Raw genomic sequence first — 23,629 nt, forward strand, 5'->3', positions numbered from 1 at the left:
CCAGATACAGTCTACCAAACAGTACTTAGCAGAGTTAGGAATGAGTGCTTATGAAATACAGTAACATTTTGTCATAATATTTCAGAAACTGCATGGCTGGTCTCTTGCACTCTTTTGCTGTAATACACCACCTGCTTTAGGATTTATATTCAAAAACATTATGTTTTCATAATCCCAAAAACGTCAGTCTGCTTGGAGAGTGGTTTGTTCCTTTGTAAGGGTAAGAGAACAAACGTTCTCAAACAACGGTTTCTCAATTTCTTTTTCCTCTGGGAAGGGATTGTGGATTCGCAGGAATAGCTGACCATTTCTGTAATCAGAAAGCAGCGACTTTCTACAAATGTTTACATTAGATTACATTTGTCAAAAAAAAAAAAAAAACTACAGAATCCCATTTAGGATGTCTTCACCAAATCGTAGACATAAATATGGAAATCGTCATCAAACTTAATAAAGTACACAGATGGTTCAGCTTCAACTTGATGAATAACCATGCCAGTCCTTTTTAAGCCATCTTCTTTGGCATATTCCACCTGCTTGCCCACCAGGCTTTCCACAACTTCCCCTGGTTCTCTTTCAGCTGGAGGGGAATCATTTGAATCTGGCATGATCCGTAGATCTCCTTCCTTATAGTCATCTAAAAGTTGATACATATATAAGACTGGGTCCTTTTCATAGGTTACATAATAATAAAACCATGTGTTCATATTAGGTGCTCGTGCTAATACCATCCCTCGCCACTCATCCTTGGAACCATCCTCTATTTCAAACATATGCTCCACTGCTTTACCAATCATTGTGTCAGCCAAATGGGCATTGCTGATTCGGGATGAGGCAACTCTATCTGGTAGAACTTCAAGATCAGACACCCTTTCATACTTGTGAAGCTCAAGTCCATAGACACAATCAAATCCATCATACTTTATAAGATAGAGGGAGGGATTCACTGGTACTTGATCCAGAGCTGTTCCTTTCCACTGGGTTATTGGCCCACTGCCCTCTTTCCACCCATGCTGTATTCTACAGCCTACAATATTTCGCCTTGGCTGGGAGATTGGTTTACTTGGTCCCATATTGTTTCAATGTTTCTTATGAGATGTGGTACAGTTGAAGATTATTAAAGTAAGACAAAGGATAAGCACATGAGGGAAGAGGGCCCTGCTCGTAAGAGTTTACAATCTAAAGGGGAGGGGTAGACAGACATGGGTGACACAGATGGGGTACATAGAGAACGTGGAACAGAGGGTTAGGTTGAGACTTGGCTGGGTTTGGTGAAGAAGTGGACCCCCAAAAGGCACAAGTCAATACTTAACACTGCAACATTTTACTGGGCTATGCAGTAGAAAATTAAAAATAGGGGGGGGGGGAATAAAAAAAAGAATTGATAACTTCTACTGCTTTCAAAAAGGTCAATGGAAGCTGAAATAATGGACAACTACCTCATGGAAGCCAGATACAGTATACCAAACAGTACTTAGCAGAGTTAGGAATGAGTGCTTATGAAATACAGTAACATTTTGTCATAATATTTCAGAAACTGCATGGCTGGTCTCTTGCACTCTTTTGCTGTAATACACCACCTGCTTTAGGATTTATATTCAAAAACATTATGTTTCCATAATCCCAAAAACGTCAGTCTGCTTGGAAAGTGGTTTGTTCCTTTGTAAGGGTAAGAGAACAAACGTTCTCAAACAACGGTTTCTCAATTTCTTTTTCCTCTGGGAAGTGATTGTGGATTCGCAGGAATATCTGAGCATTTCTGTAATCAGAAAGCAGCGACTTTCTACAAATGTTTACATTAGATTACGTTTGGCAAAAAAAAAAACTACAGAATCCCATTTAGGATGTCTTCACCAAATCGTAGACATAAATATGGAAATCGTCATCAAACTTAATGAAGTGCACAGATGGTTCAGCTTCAACTTGATGAATAACCATGCCAGTCCTTTTTAAGCCATCTTCTTTGGCATATTCCACTTGCTTGCCCACCAGGCTTTCCACAACCTCCCCTGGTTCTCTTTCAGCTGGAGGGGAATCATTTGAATCTGGCATGATCCGTAGATCTCCTTCCTTATAGCCATCTAAAAGTTGATACATATATAAGACTGGGTCCTTTTCATAGGTTACATAATAATAAAACCATGTGTTCATAATAGGTGCTCGTGCAAATACCATCCCTCGCCACTCATCCTTGGAACCATCCTCTGTTTCAAACATATGCTCCACTGCTTTACCAATCATTGTGTCAGCCAAATGGGCATTGCTGATTCGGGATGAGGCAACTCTGTCTGGTAGAACTTCAAGAGCAGACACCCTTTCATACTTGTGAAGCTCAAGTTCATAGACACAATCAAATCCATCATACTTTATAAGATAGAGGGAGGGATTCACTGGTACTTGATCCAGAACTGTTCCTTTCCACTGGGTTATTGGCCCACTGCCCTCTTTCCACCCATGCTGTATTCTACAGCCTACAATATTTCGCCTTGGCTGGGAGATTGGTTTACTTGGTCCCATATTGTTTCAATGTTTCTTATGAGATGTGGTACAGTTGAAGATTATTAAAGTAAGACAAAGGATAAGCACACGAGGGAAGAGGGCCCTGCTCGTAAGAGTTTACAATCTAAAGGGGAGGGGTAGACAGACATGGGTGACACAGATGGGGTACATAGAGAACGTGGAACAGAGGGTTAGGTTGAGATTTGGCTGGGTTTGGTGAAGAAGTGGACCCCCAAAAGGCACAAGTCAATACTTAACATTGCAACATTTTACTGGGCTATGCAGTAGAAAATTAAAAATAGGGGGGGGGGAATAAAAAAAAGAATCGATAACTTCTACTGCTTTCAAAAAGGTCAATGGAAGCTGAAATAATGGACAACTACCTCATGGAAGCCAGATACAGTATACCAAACAGTACTTAGCAGAGTTAGGAATGAGTGCTTATGAAATACAGTAACATTTTGTCATAATATTTCAGAAACTGCATGGCTGGTCTCTTGCACTCTTTTGCTGTAATACACCACCTGCTTTAGGATTTATATTCAAAAACATTATGTTTCCATAATCCCAAAAACGTCAGTCTGCTTGGAAAGTGGTTTGTTCCTTTGTAAGGGTAAGAGAACAAACGTTCTCAAACAACGGTTTCTCAATTTCTTTTTCCTCTGGGAAGGGATTGTGGATTCGCAGGAATATCTGAGCATTTCTGTAATCAGAAAGCAGCGACTTTCTTCAAATGTTTACATTAGATTACGTTTGGCAAAAAAAAAAAAAAAACTACAGAATCCCATTTAGGATGTCTTCACCAAATCGTAGACATAAATATGGAAATCGTCATCAAACTTAATAAAGTACACAGATGGTTCAGCTTCAACTTGATGAATAACCATGCCAGTCCTTTTTAAGCCATCTTCTTTGGCATATTCCACCTGCTTGCCCACCAGGCTTTCCACAACCTCCCCTGGTTCTCTTTCAGCTGGAGGGGAATCATTTGAATCTGGCATGATCCGTAGATCTCCTTCCTTATAGTCATCTAAAAGTTGATACATATATAAGACTGGGTCCTTTTCATAGGTTACATAATAATAAAACCATGTGTTCATAATAGGTGCTCGTGCTAATACCATCCCTCGCCACTCATCCTTGGAACCATCCTCTATTTCAAACATATGCTCCACTGCTTTACCAATCATTGTGTCAGCCAAATGGGCATTGCTGATTCGGGATGAGGCAACTCTATCTGGTAGAACTTTAAGAGCAGACACCCTTTCATACTTGTGAAGCTCAAGTCCATAGACACAATCAAATCCATCATACTTTATAAGATAGAGGGAGGGATTCACTGGTACTTGATCCAGAACTGTTCCTTTCCACTGGGTTATTGGCCCACTGCCCTCTTTCCACCCATGCTGTATTCTACAGCCTACAATATTTCGCCTTGGCTGGGAGATTGGTTTACTTGGTCCCATATTGTTTCAATGTTTCTTATGAGATGTGGTACAGTTGAAGATTATTAAAGTAAGACAAAGGATAAGCACACGAGGGAAGAGGGCCCTGCTCGTAAGAGTTTACAATCTAAAGGGGAGGGGTAGACAGACATGGGTGACACAGATGGGGTACATAGAGAACGTGGAACAGAGGGTTAGGTTGAGATTTGGCTGGGTTTGGTGAAGAAGTGGACCCCCAAAAGGCACAAGTCAATACTTAACATTGCAACATTTTACTGGGCTATGCAGTAGAAAATTAAAAATAGGGAGGGGGGGAATAAAAAAAAGAATCGATAACTTCTACTGCTTTCAAAAAGGTCAATGGAAGCTGAAATAATGGACAACTACCTCATGGAAGCCAGATACAGTATACCAAACAGTACTTAGCAGAGTTAGGAATGAGTGCTTATGAAATACAGTAACATTTTGTCATAATATTTCAGAAACTGCATGGCTGGTCTCTTGCACTCTTTTGCTGTAATACACCACCTGCTTTAGGATTTATATTCAAAAACATTATGTTTCCATAATCCCAAAAACGTCAGTCTGCTTGGAAAGTGGTTTGTTCCTTTGTAAGGGTAAGAGAACAAACGTTCTCAAACAACGGTTTCTCAATTTCTTTTTCCTCTGGGAAGGGATTGTGGATTCGCAGGAATATCTGAGCATTTCTGTAATCAGAAAGCAGCGACTTTCTACAAATGTTTACATTAGATTACGTTTGGCAAAAAAAAAAAACTACAGAATCCCATTTAGGATGTCTTCACCAAATCGTAGACATAAATATGGAAATCGTCATCAAACTTAATGAAGTGCACAGATGGTTCAGCTTCAACTTGATGAATAACCATGCCAGTCCTTTTTAAGCCATCTTCTTTGGCATATTTCACTTGCTTGCCCACCAGGCTTTCCACAACCTCCCCTGGTTCTCTTTCAGCTGGAGGGGAATCATTTGAATCTGGCATGATCTGTAGATCTCCTTCCTTATAGCCATCTAAAAGTTGATACATATATAAGACTGGGTCCTTTTCATAGGTAACATAATAATAAAACCATGTGTTCATAATAGGTGCTCGTGCAAATACCATCCCTCGCCACTCATCCTTGGAACCATCCTCTGTTTCAAACATATGCTCCACTGCTTTACCAATCATTGTGTCAGCCAAATGGGCATTGCTGATTCGGGATGAGGCAACTCTGTCTGGTAGAACTTCAAGAGCAGACACCCTTTCATACTTGTGAAGCTCAAGTTCATAGACACAATCAAATCCATCATACTTTATAAGATAGAGGGAGGGATTCACTGGTACTTGATCCAGAACTGTTCCTTTCCACTGGGTTATTGGCCCACTGCCCTCTTTCCACCCATGCTGTATTCTACAGCCTACAATATTTCACCTTGGCTGGGAGATTGGTTTACCTGGTCCCATATTGTTTCAATGTTTCTTATGAGATGTGGTACAGTTGAAGATTATTAAAGTAAGACAATGGATAAGCACACGAGGGAAGAGGGCCCTGCTCGTAAGAGTTTACAATCTAAAGGGGAGGGGTAGACAGACATGGGTGACACAGATGGGGTATATAGAGAACGTGGAACAGAGGGTTAGGTTGAGATTTGGCTGGGTTTGGTGAAGAAGTGGACCCCCAAAAGGCACAAGTCAATACTTAACATTGCAACATTTTACTGGGCTATGCAGGAGAAAATTAAAAATAGGGGGGGAAAAAATAAAAAAAAGAATCGATAACTTCTACTGCTTTCAAAAAGGTCAATGGAAGCTGAAATAATGGACAACTACCTCATGGAAGCCAGATACAATATACCAAACAGTACTTAGCAGAGTTAGGAATGAGTGCTTATGAAATACAGTAACATTTTGTCATAATATTTCAGAAACTGCATGGCAGGTCTCTTGCACTCTTTTGCTGTAATACACCACCTGCTTTAGGATTTATATTCAAAAACATTATGTTTCCATAATCCCAAAAACGTCAGTCTGCTTGGAAAGTGGTTTGTTCCTTTGTAAGGGTAAGAGAACAAACGTTCTCAAACAACGGTTTCTCAATTTCTTTTTCCTCTGGGAAGGGATTGTGGATTCGCAGGAATATCTGAGCATTTCTGTAATCAGAAAGCAGCGACTTTCTTCAAATGTTTACATTAGATTACGTTTGGCAAAAAAAAAAAAACTACAGAATCCCATTTAGGATGTCTTCACCAAATCGTAGACATAAATATGGAAATCGTCATCAAACTTAATAAAGTACACAGATGGTTCAGCTTCAACTTGATGAATAACCATGCCAGTCCTTTTTAAGCCATCTTCTTTGGCATATTCCACCTGCTTGCCCACCAGGCTTTCCACAACCTCCCCTGGTTCTCTTTCAGCTGGAGGGGAATCATTTGAATCTGGCATGATCCGTAGATCTCCTTCCTTATAGTCATCTAAAAGTTGATACATATATAAGACTGGGTCCTTTTCATAGGTTATATAATAATAAAACCATGTGTTCATAATAGGTGCTCGTGCTAATACCATCCCTCGCCACTCATCCTTGGAACCATCTTCTATTTCAAACATATGCTCCACTGCTTTACCAATCATTGTGTCAGCCAAATGGGCTTTGCTGATTCAGGATGAGGCAACTCTGTCTGGTAGAACTTCAAGAGCAGACACCCTTTCATACTTGTGAAGCTCAAGTCCATAGACACAATCAAATCCATCATACTTTATAAGATAGAGGGAGGGATTCACTGGTACTTGATCCAGAGCTGTTCCTTTCCACTGGGTTATTGGCCCACTGCCCTCTTTCCACCCATGCTGTATTCTACAGCCTACAATATTTCGCCTTGGCTGGGAGATTGGTTTACTTGGTCCCATATTGTTTCAATGTTTCTTATGAGATGTGGTACAGTTGAAGATTATTAAAGTAAGACAAAGGATAAGCACACGAGGGAAGAGGGCCCTGCTCGTAAGAGTTTACAATCTAAAGGGGAGGGGTAGACAGACATGGGTGACACAGATGGGGTACATAGAGAACGTGGAACAGAGGGTTAGGTTGAGATTTGGCTGGGTTTGGTGAAGAAGTGGACCCCCAAAAGGCACAAGTCAATACTTAACATTGCAACATTTTACTGGGCTATGCAGGAGAAAATTAAAAATAGGGGGGGGGGGATACAAAAAAGAATCGATAACTTCTACTGCTTTCAAAAAGGTCAATGGAAGCTGAAATAATGGACAACTACCTCATGGAAGCCAGATACAGTATACCAAACAGTACTTAGCAGAGTTAGGAATGAGTGCTTATGAAATACAGTAACATTTTGTCATAATATTTCAGAAACTGCATGGCTGGTCTCTTGCACTCTTTTGCTGTAATACACCACCTGCTTTAGGATTTATATTCAAAAACATTATGTTTTCATAATCCCAAAAACGTCAGTCTGCTTGGAGAGTGGTTTGTTCCTTTGTAAGGGTAAGAGAACAAACGTTCTCAAACAACGGTTTCTCAATTTCTTTTTCCTCTGGGAAGGTATTGTGGATTCGCAGGAATAGCTGACCATTTCTGTAATCAGAAAGCAGCGACTTTCTACAAATGTTTACATTAGATTACATTTGTCAAAAAAAAAAAAAAAACTACAGAATCCCATTTAGGATGTCTTCACCAAATCGTAGACATAAATATGGAAATCGTCATCAAACTTAATAAAGTACACAGATGGTTCAGCTTCAACTTGATGAATAACCATGCCAGTCCTTTTTAAGCCATTTTATTTGGCATATTCCACCTGCTTGCCCACCAGGCTTTCCACAACTTCCCCTGGTTCTCTTTCAGCTGGAGGGGAATCATTTGAATCTGGCATGATCCGTAGATCTCCTTCCTTATAGTCATCTAAAAGTTGATACATATATAAGACTGGGTCCTTTTCATAGGTTACATAATAATAAAACCATGTGTTCATAATAGGTGCTCGTGCTAATACCATCCCTCGCCACTCATCCTTGGAACCATCCTCTATTTCAAACATATGCTCCACTGCTTTACCAATCATTGTGTCAGCCAAATGGGCATTGCTGATTCGGGATGAGGCAACTCTATCTGGTAGAACTTTAAGAGCAGACACCCTTTCATACTTGTGAAGCTCAAGTCCATAGACACAATCAAATCCATCATACTTTATAAGATAGAGGGAGGGATTCACTGGTACTTGATCCAGAACTGTTCCTTTCCACTGGGTTATTGGCCCACTGCCCTCTTTCCACCCATGCTGTATTCTACAGCCTACAATATTTCGCCTTGGCTGGGAGATTGGTTTACTTGGTCCCATATTGTTTCAATGTTTCTTATGAGATGTGGTACAGTTGAAGATTATTAAAGTAAGACAAAGGATAAGCACACGAGGGAAGAGGGCCCTGCTCGTAAGAGTTTACAATCTAAAGGGGAGGGGTAGACAGACATGGGTGACACAGATGGGGTACATAGAGAATGTGGAACAGAGGGTTAGGTTGAGATTTGGCTGGGTTTGGTGAAGAAGTGGACCCCCAAAAGGCACAAGTCAATACTTAACATTGCAACATTTTACTGGGCTATGCAGTAAAAAATTAAAAATAGGGGGGGGGGGGGAATAAAAAAAAGAATCGATAACTTCTACTGCTTTCAAAAAGGTCAATGGAAGCTGAAATAATGGACAACTACCTCATGGAAGCCAGATACAGTATACCAAACAGTACTTAGCAGAGTTAGGAATGAGTGCTTATGAAATACAGTAACATTTTGTCATAATATTTCAGAAACTGCATGGCTGGTCTCTTGCACTCTTTTGCTGTAATACACCACCTGCTTTAGGATTTATATTCAAAAACATTATGTTTCCATAATCCCAAAAACGTCAGTCTGCTTGGAAAGTGGTTTGTTCCTTTGTAAGGGTAAGAGAACAAACGTTCTCAAACAACGGTTTCTCAATTTCTTTTTCCTCTGGGAAGGGATTGTGGATTCGCAGGAATATCTGAGCATTTCTGTAATCAGAAAGCAGCGACTTTCTACAAATGTTTACATTAGATTACGTTTGGCAAAAAAAAAAAAACTACAGAATCCCATTTAGGATGTCTTCACCAAATCGTAGACATAAATATGGAAATCGTCATCAAACTTAATGAAGTGCACAGATGGTTCAGCTTCAACTTGATGAATAACCATGCCAGTCCTTTTTAAGCCATCTTCTTTGGCATATTCCACTTGCTTGCCCACCAGGCTTTCCACAACCTCCCCTGGTTCTCTTTCAGCTGGAGGGGAATCATTTGAATCTGGCATGATCCGTAGATCTCCTTCCTTATAGTCATCTAAAAGTTGATACATATATAAGACTGGGTCCTTTTCATAGGTTACATAATAATAAAACCATGTGTTCATAATAGGTGCTCGTGCTAATACCATCCCTCGCCACTCATCCTTGGAACCATCCTCTATTTCAAACATATGCTCCACTGCTTTACCAATCATTGTGTCAGCCAAATGGGCATTGCTGATTCGGGATGAGGCAACTCTATCTGGTAGAACTTTAAGAGCAGACACCCTTTCATACTTGTGAAGCTCAAGTCCATAGACACAATCAAATCCATCATACTTTATAAGATAGAGGGAGGGATTCACTGGTACTTGATCCAGAACTGTTCCTTTCCACTGGGTTATTGGCCCACTGCCCTCTTTCCACCCATGCTGTATTCTACAGCCTACAATATTTTGCCTTGGCTGGGAGATTGGTTTACTTGGTCCCATATTGTTTCAATGTTTCTTATGAGATGTGGTACAGTTGAAGATTATTAAAGTAAGACAAAGGATAAGCACACGAGGGAAGAGGGCCCTGCTCGTAAGAGTTTACAATCTAAAGAGGAGGGGTAGACAGACATGGGTGACACAGATGGGGTACATAGAGAACGTGGAACAGAGGGTTAGGTTGAGATTTGGCTGGGTTTGGTGAAGAAGTGGACCCCCAAAAGGCACAAGTCAATACTTAACATTGCAACATTTTACTGGGCTATGCAGGAGAAAATTAAAAATAGGGGGGGGGGGGAATAAAAAAAAGAATCGATAACTTCTACTGCTTTCAAAAAGGTCAATGGAAGCTGAAATAATGGACAACTACCTCATGGAAGCCAGATACAATATACCAAACAGTACTTAGCAGAGTTAGGAATGAGTGCTTATGAAATACAGTAACATTTTGTCATAATATTTCAGAAACTGCATGGCTGGTCTCTTGCACTCTTTTGCTGTAATACACCACCTGCTTTAGGATTTATATTCAAAAACATTATGTTTCCATAATCCCAAAAACGTCAGTCTGCTTGGAAAGTGGTTTGTTCCTTTGTAAGGGTAAGAGAACAAACGTTCTCAAACAACGGTTTCTCAATTTCTTTTTCCTCTGGGAAGGGATTGTGGATTCGCAGGAATAGCTGACCATTTCTGTAATCAGAAAGCAGCGACTTTCTACAAATGTTTACATTAGATTACGTTTGGCAAAAAAAAAAAAAAAACTACAGAATCCCATTTAAGATGTCTTCACCAAATCGTAGACATAAATATGGAAATCGTCATCAAACTTAATAAAGTACACAGATGGTTCAGCTTCAACTTGATGAATAACCATGCCAGTCCTTTTTAAGCCATCTTCTTTGGCATATTCCACCTGCTTGCCCACCAGGCTTTCCACAACCTCCCCTGGTACTCTTTCAGCTGGAGGTGAATCATTTAAATCTGGCATGATCCGTAGATCTCCTTCCTTATAGCCATCTAAAAGTTGATACATATATAAGACTGGGTCCTTTTCATAGGTAACATAATAATAAAACCACGTGTTCATAATAGGTGCTCGTGCTATTACCATCCCTCGCCACTCATCCTTGGAACCATCCTCTGTTTCAAACATATGCTCCACTGCTTTACCAATCCTTGTGTCTGCCAAATTGGCATTGCTGATTCGGGATGAGGCAACTCTGTCTGGTAGAACTTCAAGAGCAGACACCCTTTCATACTTGTGAAGCTCAAGTTCATAGACACAATCAAATCCATCATACTTTATAAGATAGAGGGAGGGATTCACTGGTACTTGATCCAGAACTGTTCCTTTCCACTGGGTTATTGGCCCACTGCCCTCTTTCCACCCATGCTGTATTCTACAGCCTACAATATTTCACCTTGGCTGGGAGATTGGTTTACCTGGTCCCATATTGTTTCAATGTTTCTTATGAGATGTGGTACAGTTGAAGATTATTAAAGTAAGACAATGGATAAGCACATGAGGGAAGAGGGCCCTGCTCGTAAGAGTTTACAATCTAAAGGGGAGGGGTAGACAGACATGGGTGACACAGATGGGGTACATAGAGAACGTGGAACAGAGGGTTAGGTTGAGATTTGGCTGGGTTTGGTGAAGAAGTGGACCCCCAAAAGGCACAAGTCAATACTTAACATTGCAACATTTTACTGGGCTATGCAGGAGAAAATTAAAAATAGGGGGGGGGGAATAAAAAAAAGAATCGATAACTTCTACTGCTTTCAAAAAGGTCAATGGAAGCTGAAATAATGGACAACTACCTCATGGAAGCCAGATACAGTATACCAAACAGTACTTAGCAGAGTTAGGAATGAGTGCTTATGAAATACAGTAACATTTTGTCATAATATTTCAGAAACTGCATGGCTGGTCTCTTGCACTCTTTTGCTGTAATACACCACCTGCTTTAGGATTTATATTCAAAAACATTATGTTTTCATAATCCCAAAAACGTCAGTCTGCTTGGAGAGTGGTTTGTTCCTTTGTAAGGGTAAGAGAACAAACGTTCTCAAACAACGGTTTCTCAATTTCTTTTTCCTCTGGGAAGGGATTGTGGATTCGCAGGAATAGCTGACCATTTCTGTAATCAGAAAGCAGCGACTTTCTACAAATGTTTACATTAGATTACATTTGTCAAAAAAAAAAAAAAACTACAGAATCCCATTTAGGATGTCTTCACCAAATCGTAGACATAAATATGGAAATCGTCATCAAACTTAATAAAGTACACAGATGGTTCAGCTTCAACTTGATGAATAACCATGCCAGTCCTTTTTAAGCCATTTTATTTGGCATATTCCACCTGCTTGCCCACCAGGCTTTCCACAACTTCCCCTGGTTCTCTTTCAGCTGGAGGGGAATCATTTGAATCTGGCATGATCCGTAGATCTCCTTCCTTATAGTCATCTAAAAGTTGATACATATATAAGACTGGGTCCTTTTCATAGGTTACATAATAATAAAACCATGTGTTCATAATAGGTGCTCGTGCTAATACCATCCCTCGCCACTCATCCTTGGAACCATCCTCTATTTCAAACATATGCTCCACTGCTTTACCAATCATTGTGTCAGCCAAATGGGCATTGCTGATTCGGGATGAGGCAACTCTATCTGGTAGAACTTTAAGAGCAGACACCCTTTCATACTTGTGAAGCTCAAGTCCATAGACACAATCAAATCCATCATACTTTATAAGATAGAGGGAGGGATTCACTGGTACTTGATCCAGAACTGTTCCTTTCCACTGGGTTATTGGCCCACTGCCCTCTTTCCACCCATGCTGTATTCTACAGCCTACAATATTTTGCCTTGGCTGGGAGATTGGTTTACTTGGTCCCATATTGTTTCAATGTTTCTTATGAGATGTGGTACAGTTGAAGATTATTAAAGTAAGACAAAGGATAAGCACACGAGGGAAGAGGGCCCTGCTCGTAAGAGTTTACAATCTAAAGGGGAGGGGTAGACAGACATGGGTGACACAGATGGGGTACATAGAGAACGTGGAACAGAGGGTTAGGTTGAGATTTGGCTGGGTTTGGTGAAGAAGTGGACCCCCAAAAGGCACAAGTCAATACTTAACATTGCAACATTTTACTGGGCTATGCAGTAGAAAATTAAAAATAGGGGGGGGGAATAAAAAAAAGAATCGATAACTTCTACTGCTTTCAAAAAGGTCAATGGAAGCTGAAATAATGGACAACTACCTCATGGAAGCCAGATACAGTATACCAAACAGTACTTAGCAGAGTTAGGAATGAGTGCTTATGAAATACAGTAACATTTTGTCATAATATTTCAGAAACTGCATGGCTGGTCTCTTGCACTCTTTTGCTGTAATACACCACCTGCTTTAGGATTTATATTCAAAAACATTATGTTTCCATAATCCCAAAAACGTCAGTCTGCTTGGAAAGTGGTTTGTTCCTATGTAAGGGTAAGAGAACAAACGTTCTCAAACAACGGTTTCTCAATTTCTTTTTCCTCTGGGAAGGGATTGTGGATTCGCAGGAATATCTGAGTATTTCTGTAATCAGAAAGCAGCGACTTTCTACAAATGTTTACATTAGATTACGTTTGGCAAAAAAAAAAACTACAGAATCCCATTTAGGATGTCTTCACCAAATCGTAGACATAAATATGGAAATCGTCATCAAACTTAATGAAGTGCACAGATGGTTCAGCTTCAACTTGATGAATAACCATGCCAGTCCTTTTTAAGCCATCTTCTTTGGCATATTCCACTTGCTTGCCCACCAGGCTTTCCACAATCTCCCCTGGTTCTCTTTCAGCTGGAGGGGAATCATTTGAATCTGGCATGATCCGTAGATCTCCTTCCTTATAGCCATCTAAAAGTTGATACATATATAAGACTGGGTCCTTTTCATAGGTTACATAATAATAAAACCATGTGTTCATAATAGGTGCTCGTGCAAATACCATCCCTCGCCACTCATCCTTGGAACCATCCTCTGTTTCAAACATATGCTCCACTGCTTTACCAATCATTGTGTCAGCCAAATGGGCATTGCTGATTCGGGATGAGGCAACTCTGTCTGGTAGAACTTCAAGAGCAGACACCCTTTCATACTTGTGAAGCTCAAGTTCATAGACACAATCAAATCCATCATACTTTATAAGATAGAGGGAGGGATTCACTGGTACTTGATCCAGAACTGTTCCTTTCCACTGGGTTATTGGCCCACTGCCCTCTTTCCACCCATGCTGTATTCTACAGCCTACAATATTTCGCCTTGGCTGGGAGATTGGTTTACCTGGTCCCATATTGTTTCAATGTTTCTTATGAGATGTGGTACAGTTGAAGATTATTAAAGTAAGACAATGGATAAGCACACGAGGGAAGAGGGCCCTGCTCGTAAGAGTTTACAATCTAAAGGGGAGGGGTAGACAGACATGGGTGACACAGATGGGGTATATAGAGAACGTGGAACAGAGGGTTAGGTTGAGATTTGGCTGGGTTTGGTGAAGAAGTGGACCCCCAAAAGGCACAAGTCAATACTTAACATTGCAACATTTTACTGGGCTATGCAGGAGAAAATTAAAAATAGGGGGGGGAAAAATAAAAAAAAAGAATCGATAACTTCTACTGCTTTCAAAAAGGTCAATGGAAGCTGAAATAATGGACAACTACCTCATGGAAGCCAGATACAGTATACCAAACAGTACTTAGCAGAGTTAGGAATGAGTGCTTATGAAATACAGTAACATTTTGTCATAATATTTCAGAAACTGCATGGCTGGTCTCTTGCACTCTTTTGCTGTAATACACCACCTGCTTTAGGATTTATATTCAAAAACATTATGTTTCCATAATCCCAAAAACGTCAGTCTGCTTGGAAAGTGGTTTGTTCCTTTGTAAGGGTAAGAGAACAAACGTTCTCAAACAACGGTTTCTCAATTTCTTTTTCCTTTGGGAAGGGATTGTGGATTCGCAGGAATATCTGAGCATTTCTGTAATCAGAAAGCAGCGACTTTCTCCAAATGTTTACATTAGATTACGTTTGGCAAAAAAAAAAAAAAACTACAGAATCCCATTTAGGATGTCTTTACCAAATCGTAGACATAAATATGGAAATCGTCATCAAACTTAATAAAGTACACAGATGGTTCAGCTTCAACTTGATGAATAACCATGCCAGTCCTTTTTAAGCCATCTTCTTTGGCATATTCCACCTGCTTGCCCACCAGGCTTTCCACAACCTCCCCTGGTTCTCTTTCAGCTGGAGGGGAATCATTTGAATCTGGCATGATCCGTAGATCTCCTTCCTTATTGTCATCTAAAAGTTGATACATATATAAGACTGGGTCCTTTTCATAGGTTATATAATAATAAAACCATGTGTTCATAATAGGTGCTCGTGCTAATACCATCCCTCGCCACTCATCCTTGGAACCATCTTCTATTTCAAACATATGCTCCACTGCTTTACCAATCATTGTGTCAGCCAAATGGGCTTTGCTGATTCAGGATGAGGCAACTCTGTCTGGTAGAACTTCAAGAGCAGACACCCTTTCATACTTGTGAAGCTCAAGTCCATAGACACAATCAAATCCATCATACTTTATAAGATAGAGGGAGGGATTCACTGGTACTTGATCCAGAACTGTTCCTTTCCACTGGGTTATTGGCCCACTGCCCTCTTTCCACCGATGCTGTATTCTACAGCCTACAATATTTCGCCTTGGCTGGGAGATTGGTTTACTTGGTCCCATATTGTTTCAATGTTTCTTATGAGATGTGGTACAGTTGAAGATTATTAAAGTAAGACAAAGGATAAGCACACGAGGGAAGAGGGCCCTGCTCGTAAGAGTTTACAATCTAAAGGGGAGGGGTAGACAGACATGGGTGACACAGATGGGGTACATAGAGAACGTGGAAAAGAGGGTTAGGTTGAGATCTGGCTGGGTTTGGTGAAGAAGTGGACCCCCAAAAGGCACAAGTCAATACTAAACATTGCAACATTTTACTGGGCTATGCAGGAGAAAATTAAAAATAGGGGGGGGGGGGGGGAAATAAAAAAAAGAATCGATAACTTCTACTGCTTTCAAAAAGGTCAATGGAAGCTGAAATAATGGACAACTACCTCATGGAAGCCAGATACAGTATACCAAACAGTACTTAGCAGAGTTAGGAATGAGTGCTTATGAAATACAGTAACATTTTGTCATAATATTTCAGAAACTGCATGGCTGGTCTCTTGCACTCTTTTGCTGTAATACACCACCTGCTTTAGGATTTATATTCAAAAACATTATGTTTCCATAATCCCAAAAACGTCAGTCTGCTTGGAAAGTGGTTTGTTCCTTTGTAAGGGTAAGAGAACAAACGTTCTCAAACAACGGTTTCTCAATTTATTTTTCCTCTGGGATGGGATTGTGGATTCGCAGGCATATCTGACCATTTCTGTAATCAGAAAGCAGCGACTTTCTACAAATGTTTACATTAGATTACGTTTGTCAAAAAAAAAACTACAGAATCCCATTTAGGATGTCTTCACCAAATCGTAGACATAAATATGGAAATCATCATCAAACTTAATAAAGTACACAGATGGTTCAGCTTCAACTTGATGAATAACCATGCCAGTCCTTTTTAAGCCATCTTCTTTGGCATATTCCACTTGCTTGCCCACCAGGCTTTCCACAACTTCCCCTGGTTCTCTTTCAGCTGGAGGGGAATCATTTGAATCTGGCATGATCCGTAGATCTCCTTCCTTATAGCCATCTAAAAGTTGATACATATATAAGACTGGGTCCTTTTCATAGGTTACATAATAATAAAACCATGTGTTCATAATAGGTGCTCGTGCTAATACCATCCCTCGCCACTCATCCTTGGAACCATCCTCTGTTTCAAACATATGCTCCACTGCTTTACCAATCATTGTGTCAGCCAAATGGGCATCGCTGATTCGGGGTGAGGCAACTCTATCTGGTAGAACTTCAAGAGCAGACACCCTTTCATCCTTGTGAAGCTCAAGTCCATGGACACAATCAAATCCATCATACTTTATAAGATAGAGGGAGGGATTCACTGGTACTTGATCCAGAGCTGTTCCTTTCCACTGGGTTATTGGCCCACTGCCCTCTTTCCACCCATGCTGTATTCTACAGCCTACAATATTTCGGCTTGGCTGGGAGATTGGTTTACTTGGTCCCATATTGTTTCAATGTTTCTTATGAGATTTTCTTTTCTTCATCATATTTGCAGAAACACCTGCATGTGCTGCATCAGCTCTTGATTGCTGAGCGGCCGCCTTTCCAAATGGAGTCTTCATTCATCTGTGTATTAAAGGGCAGCAGGGCTGCCGAACTAGGGTGAAAAGTGTAGTCACTCCAAGTTTGATGTAGTCCTTCCAGTCAACATGAAAAAGAACCCCTTCCTTTCCACCTTGCAGAAAAATTCCGACCCCCAATTGCTCTGATCAGAAGTCACGTATCTGGAGCAGAGAGGATGTTTTTCCCTTCACTCCCCCTGCAGGTGATGGCTGTAGCACAGTGCTCCCCTACGGCCAGTTGCCCCAATCCTCCTCCTCCTTCCTTTGTCAGACTCCGTCACCACCATTGTGCGCTGCTATGGAAGAGCAGCTCCCGCCTCACTACCCCTGAACTTCCAAGCCCTCCGCTCAGACACTCCAGCGCTCGTTCCCTTCCCTCACCCCCTCCCTCTCCACACACTGCCAGATTTGGAGCTGGCTGCTACTATAAGGCCGCCTGTCACTCTGCTGCCAGGACCAGGCCTCGCCTTCCTGCCAAATACTGATCCCTCCAGAGCTGCATACTGTATACTGTACTGTGCAACGTGTGTTATACACCTGGTGATTATACATCCTGTAATCTGTACTGAGCGGTGTGTGAGATACACCTGGTAATAACTGTGCTCAGTGTGCTGCATTGTGGGGACCACCAGTATTTAATTATAGTAGGACAGTACAATAGGCCATTGTTGTATCTTGCAGCTCTGTGTCACTGCAAGTATCCATTCCATATCTGTGCTGCATTGTTGTGAGCAGTATATAGTAGGACAGTGCAGCATTTTGGTGACCAGCAGTATACATATAGTACAGTAGCAGTACAGTAGGCCATTGCTGTATCTTGCAGCTCTGTGTCACTTCTAGTATCCTGATCAGTGCTTAATATCTGTGCTCAGTGTCAGTGCTGTATTGTGGTGACCAGTATACTACAGTACAATAGTCCAGTCAGTTCTCCGTAGTATCATCAGTGATCAGTATAACCAGTTCTCAGTATAATCAGTGCGCTGTTAGACGTGTGCCCGTTTTCCGCCATTAGTGCAGTGGGATTTAGACAATTGATGAAGTTATTGTGTCCCTGGTACAAAATCCCTTCTAGATTCCACTTCACTAGGCAGGCGTTAGCGAGATTTTACCAATTAATATCAGTGATTTATAATTATTAATTACAGTGATCTTGCCAAATAATTCCAGTGATTTTGTCATTTTCTTCAAGTGATTTGGACCAATAATACCATTGATTAGAACAAATAATTCCAGTGATTTTGTCATTTTGTTCCAGTGATTTGAACCAATAATACCATTGATTAGAATGAATAATTCCAGTGATTTTGTCATTTTCTTCCAGTGATTTGGACCAATAATACCATTGATTAGAACAAAGAATTCCTGTGATATTGAGGTGTTTGTGTCGCTTAGCTTAGCCGTCCAGCGACCACAGTGCACCTCTTTTTCTCTTTTCTTTGCATCATGTGCTGTTTGGGGCCAATTTTTTTAAGTGCCATCCTATCTGACAGTGCAGTGCCACTCCTAGATGGGCCAGGTGTTTGTGCCGCCCTCTTGGGTCGCTTAGCTTAGTCATCCACCGCCCTCGGTGCAAATTTTAGGACTAAACATAGTATTGTGAGGTGTTCAGAATAGACTGGAAATGAGTGGAAATTGTGGTTATTGAGGTTAATAATATTATGGGATCAAAATTACCCCCAAATTCTATGATTTAAGCTGTTTTTGAGGTGTTTTTTTAAAAAAACACTGAATCCAAAACACACCCAAATCCGACAAAAAAATTTCAGGGAGGTTTTGCCAAAATGCGTCAGAATCCAAAACACGGCTGTGGAACCGAATCCAAAACCAAAACACAAAACCCGAAAAATTTCCGGTGCACATCTCTACTCTTAACTGATTAAATTTATTTAGCAACAGTTTTGAATGTGGTTAACAAACAACCACACACTCCATGTGATTTTTATCCAAGCAACATTGTTATGAATCGGAGCCTTAGCCCTATATACCGCACACAGCTATGTCATATAATTGCTGTCTACAAATTACCAGGTCTACTGTAGCATCCCCATTCTCTACAGACATGTATGGAAACAAATAGCCTCCTACATCAGCATGGCTATATTGGATTTCCCTGTTTGACTCTCTGAAAGAATGTTTTCACTGCAGCTGAGCTATCATGATTCCAACAGCCTGTGGACTTCCACTGCTTCCCATTCAAATTTTCTCCTGTCTGCTTCAATTGTCAGAGCAACACCTTCCTTCTGGGATAGTTCTTTGTCTCCAGGCCTCAGTTGCTCCTGTGCCTGGTACCTGTTCCTAATACTCACTGCCGATGTTAAGTAAGCAATCTACTGCTGATTATCTTTGAATACAAATTCCTGGGTTCCTGTTGGCTTATCCTATTTGCCTGTTCCTGCTGCACTAGTTCACCTGTTAGCCTGACTGCGTTGGGTAGGAAATGCCAGCAGTCGGGATGACGGTACTTAGAAGACCGACCGCAGCATTCCACTGCTTAAAATCCTGATATGGGAAAGGTAAGTATACTTACCTTACCCCAATGCCTCCCTAATCCTAACTCTCCCCCCCAGCAGCCTAACCCTAACACTCGCAGATGGTGCCTAAACCTAACCCCCCACTTCACATGGCCTAAACATTCATTTAGTTAGTGGCAATACTCTGCCTTCCTGCTGGTGTGTGCTGCTCCTGCACTCCATCTCCTATTGCTGTCATCTGCTGGAGTGCTCATCCACTGTATACCATCTATGGCAGATATTCTTAACAATGACTCCAGCAACTAGTACTTATATCGACTACGACTCTGCTCTATTGGCTAACTACTCAGGCTAGTGGTAATTTTGACTCCAATGTTCTGAGTTATATACTAGGGGCTGTTCCTGAGTTTCAGGAGTCTGATTCCAGGGTTGTGCTGGTCTTCAGTTTTTGGGTCTAAATGGCTTCGTCAGTCAGTGGTCCTGGATAGTTTATCCCCGCTCTCAGCTCTGAGTCTTGGCATCTGAATCCAGTTCCAGGCTAGTTGCTGTACTGTGGCTTTCAGGACAATAAGGCTCATGTGATAGATCAACCTGTAATTCCCTTTCCTAACACTACTGTAGTTGTGAGTTTTGGGTTCTCTATTCTAGATTTGGTACTATTCAGCTCTGAGTTCTTTAGTGGGTTTACCTGTGATTCCTGTTGAATCTTGCAGCCTTGGGTTCTTAGGTCTGGAGTCATTTGCCATTGCAAAGATTGCCTAGGACACCCCATGCACCTCAACTTCTAACTTATCAGCTCCAAGAGCAGACAACTCATCAGTTCTCCTAGCTTCACTTACACTCCTACTTCAGCTGGCCACTAGGGTTCTGACATGGATCTCAAACTTTCCAAACTGTTGACACACATGGTTTAATATCCTGCAATTTGGAGGCTCAAAACTCATTGACATCTTATAACTGGTGGTTTGCAACTGCCTCTACTGGGATAAGCCTCCCTGCAGGTGCTAACATAAAAAGGAAAAAACTCCCCTCCATTATATTGCTTAACCCAACTTACTCAATAACAGGCTTGAGCCACTACAAAAATCTAGAAAAAATGATTGGATCTCTATGCCTAGAGTTTACTGGCTTAATGCTGAAAAGCAGTTGGTCCTCTTGATACTCCTAGACATTGGGACCTATAATAATAATATGAAAAAAAATGCAGGCTCTTGTGGCACTTAAAGTGCCAGAATTATCTGTCATCTTAGGTCTGTTGTTGCATAGTAGAACTACATGTTCTAGCATTAAAATGGATAACAGTAGACACTTACACTTTTAGTGCCAATTGTTTGTGTTCAGCAGTGTTGTTAAACAAAATGTGATTTTCATTAATGCTTTCATGTGCAGCTTGGACCTTCAGTAAATTAAATGGTTTACACACTTCATATGACAACCTGAGGATTGAGCAATCTGCAATTTACTCAATTTCCTACAATTTATTCACAATCAGACGCGAACACTGAATTAACAAATGGTTCTTAGGTATTGTTGAAATATGTAGAATTAGTGAATCTCTGTATTTTTATTACTTTGTCAACATTGTAAGTACTTCTTTAAACTTTGCATTTCTAATAGCTTTTACATCCTGTGAACTACTACACTGAGCTTAAAATATAAGCTGCTAAATATAATTGCCTCTGTCTTCCGGAGGTGCGGGACATATGAGAGAATATGACCATTTTTTTTAAAGCAGTAATCATTTACAAAACAAAACCAGGTTGGTTTTGCCTTGTAAATGATTGCTGCTTTAAAAAAATGGGATTCTTACAAAAGTCCCTTACCTTCAGAACTCATAGGCTACGACATTTAGTCGATTATGTTAAGTAATTTTGCTCATGTCTAGAAAAGGCTGATAACATAATTGAATGTTGATAGAAATTATTTCTTCTTTTTTTCCCCTCTTCGTCTTCTTCTTCTTGTTCTTTTATATACCCTGTACTTGTTCTTTATTGTATTTAATTGTTAGTCAATGTTTTATATAATAATAATAATAATAATAATAATAATAATAATAACAATAATAAAAAGCCAGGTTGTATATTAATTACCCAGTATAGTAGAAAACAATAAAGTGGTGTCCAACAAAAAATTATGTAATGGAAAAAAAAACATAAAGAAGGAAATCCAATAAACTTGTGATAAATAATAGATTATTGTAGTGTGAATATATACCTCTAAGTTTCTCAGTTGGCTCTTGCAGTCTCACTGGATTTGAGATGCTGAACACTGCAAAAAATTATATTATAAAGATGGAAAGAATGAAATACGCATAAATATTAAAACAACTGCATAGACACATCATAAACAGTTAAAGAGTACGTAAATACAGTAAAAGTGAACAAGCACAAAATACTTCATTATGCCCAAAGCCCTGGGGAAATTATTTTTTTAAAAAACATCACTAAAAAGAAAGGCTTTATTAAAACAGAGAAAAAGATTTATTTAACTATTTAAAAGCAACACAACATTACTAAATTTAGTGCTGAAATTTCTAACTGCTATGTTTTGAGAAATACATTAGCATACTATTCATTTTGCGTTAATAATGCAATAACTTTTTATTTAGCTACAAAAATATTGTTAAATCATGTATACTTAATTTTAAAATTTAAATGGATTGTGTAAATCATTGATAAATATTTGTTTTAACAACATCTGAAGCAACTTTAGAGATAGTCAATATTCTATTTTTGTCACACAGAAAGTAATCCTTGCAATATTTAATTCACTCTAACACTAACCTAATTATTGCATTTTTTCCAAAAGTATAATGTGATGAGACAAGGGACTACAATAGTGTGTGTATTCATACAACTAATCTTTCCCACTCTAGTGAATAGAAGCATTATACTTGTATAGCCCTTATCATGTTTACCAGATTCCCATGTTATGCACATCAACATACTGTACATTCACACATGGGGACATATACATACAAGTGGAGATATTCTGATGAAAACATAAGGAGGTAATTTATCTTTACTTTGCACTTAAGCAACCAGTGTTACTCGGGAAAGTGTATTACATCCTGGAAGATGCACATTTGCAAGATATTTGATATTTGCTATTGACACTAGAAAGCAGTAATGTAACAAATGTTTTACATAGACACTTGGGGAATCATTTACTAAGCAGTGGATTTGGCCACATTTTGAAACTGATGGAAATCACCATGGATCAATAATGGGTTTATGATCATAATCACTGGATTTACTAAAGGTAATTTTCACCTTCCAAACTCAAACTGCCATCAATGCTCATCAATTCTTAAGTCCCAATCAACTGCAAACTCGCTTAAAAGATGTCAAAAGCCCATGCAGCCATCACTGTGTATTTCTTTGTGTGTGTGAGTGTAGGTATACCTGATTTTGTAATCGCTATTATTTAAGGCAACAAGCAATTCACCTTGACTGGTACTATAATAGCATTATGACTGTGATCATGCAGATCACAACAAGATCAAGCCTGTTATACAGAGGACACTGTCTAAAAAAATACCCACATTTAATATTCTATCCATCTGTCCATTATACCATATACTCTTTGCTTTCACTACCCACAGAAAATAAAGGGGCCCCAGGTCCTCCTACACTCAATCACAACTGTGTATGCTTGATATCACAAACTACCACTCATTTAGTTGATCTCCCCCTACTTGAATCAATAAATAATTATAGTGTACCCTTAGTGATCTAATTGCTTTGTCAAAGACTGGTTTCTGTAGCATATCTAAAAAATAAATAAAGAAAGAAACATTTGATTTACAAAAGAAAAAACAATGCTTGGTTAAATTGTATAAATAAAAAGAGGTTACATGAACAAAAATGTGATACAATTTTAAAATAAAAGGAAACTTACACAGAAATAAATATGGCTTTTCCTGGCCAGGGGAAATGGCATGTACTGTAAGTCCAGACTTCAACTTGTAGATCTAGGCTTCAACTTGTATATCCAGGCTTCAACTTAGAATTGTACTCTCAAGTCTGACATAGAACAAAAAGTTCCTATACC

The 23,629-nt window shown here is 39.9% G+C and overlaps 4 protein-coding genes and 8 pseudogenes across 4 annotated transcripts; all 12 read right to left on the minus strand.

The window, feature by feature from the left end:
• Positions 1–395: 395 nt before the first annotated feature.
• Positions 396–1,075, minus strand: LOC135051221 (spindlin-W-like). The gene has a single exon (XM_063957324.1). It carries the CDS (start codon positions 1,071–1,073, stop codon positions 396–398), a length of 678 nt encoding a protein of 225 aa, XP_063813394.1. The 5' UTR covers positions 1,074–1,075.
• Positions 1,076–1,839: 764 nt separating this feature from the next.
• LOC135051222 (spindlin-W-like) lies at positions 1,840–2,520 on the minus strand. The gene has a single exon (XM_063957325.1). The coding sequence runs from the start codon at positions 2,515–2,517 to the stop codon at positions 1,840–1,842; it is 678 nt and encodes a 225-aa protein (XP_063813395.1). The 5' UTR covers positions 2,518–2,520.
• A 767-nt stretch (positions 2,521–3,287) lies between these two features.
• On the minus strand, positions 3,288–3,968 carry LOC135051223 (spindlin-W-like). The gene has a single exon (XM_063957326.1). The coding sequence runs from the start codon at positions 3,963–3,965 to the stop codon at positions 3,288–3,290; it is 678 nt and encodes a 225-aa protein (XP_063813396.1). The 5' UTR covers positions 3,966–3,968.
• A 764-nt stretch (positions 3,969–4,732) lies between these two features.
• LOC135051225 (spindlin-W-like) lies at positions 4,733–5,410 on the minus strand (annotated as a pseudogene).
• A 768-nt stretch (positions 5,411–6,178) lies between these two features.
• On the minus strand, positions 6,179–6,859 carry LOC135051226 (spindlin-W-like; annotated as a pseudogene).
• A 767-nt stretch (positions 6,860–7,626) lies between these two features.
• On the minus strand, positions 7,627–8,307 carry LOC135051227 (spindlin-W-like; annotated as a pseudogene).
• Positions 8,308–9,074: 767 nt separating this feature from the next.
• Positions 9,075–9,767, minus strand: LOC135051228 (spindlin-W-like; annotated as a pseudogene).
• Positions 9,768–10,524: 757 nt separating this feature from the next.
• LOC135051229 (spindlin-W-like) lies at positions 10,525–11,223 on the minus strand (annotated as a pseudogene).
• A 748-nt stretch (positions 11,224–11,971) lies between these two features.
• LOC135051230 (spindlin-W-like) lies at positions 11,972–12,649 on the minus strand (annotated as a pseudogene).
• Positions 12,650–13,413: 764 nt separating this feature from the next.
• Positions 13,414–14,091, minus strand: LOC135051231 (spindlin-W-like). Its single transcript, XM_063957328.1, has one exon. The coding sequence runs from the start codon at positions 14,089–14,091 to the stop codon at positions 13,414–13,416; it is 678 nt and encodes a 225-aa protein (XP_063813398.1).
• Positions 14,092–14,862: 771 nt separating this feature from the next.
• Positions 14,863–16,229, minus strand: LOC135016586 (spindlin-W-like; annotated as a pseudogene).
• An 81-nt stretch (positions 16,230–16,310) lies between these two features.
• Positions 16,311–17,105, minus strand: LOC135051232 (spindlin-Z-like; annotated as a pseudogene).
• Between the last annotated feature and the right edge of the window lie 6,524 nt (positions 17,106–23,629).

This window comes from Pseudophryne corroboree, chromosome 2, assembly GCF_028390025.1.
Source record: "Pseudophryne corroboree isolate aPseCor3 chromosome 2, aPseCor3.hap2, whole genome shotgun sequence".
Classification (NCBI taxonomy): Eukaryota; Metazoa; Chordata; class Amphibia; order Anura; family Myobatrachidae; genus Pseudophryne; species Pseudophryne corroboree.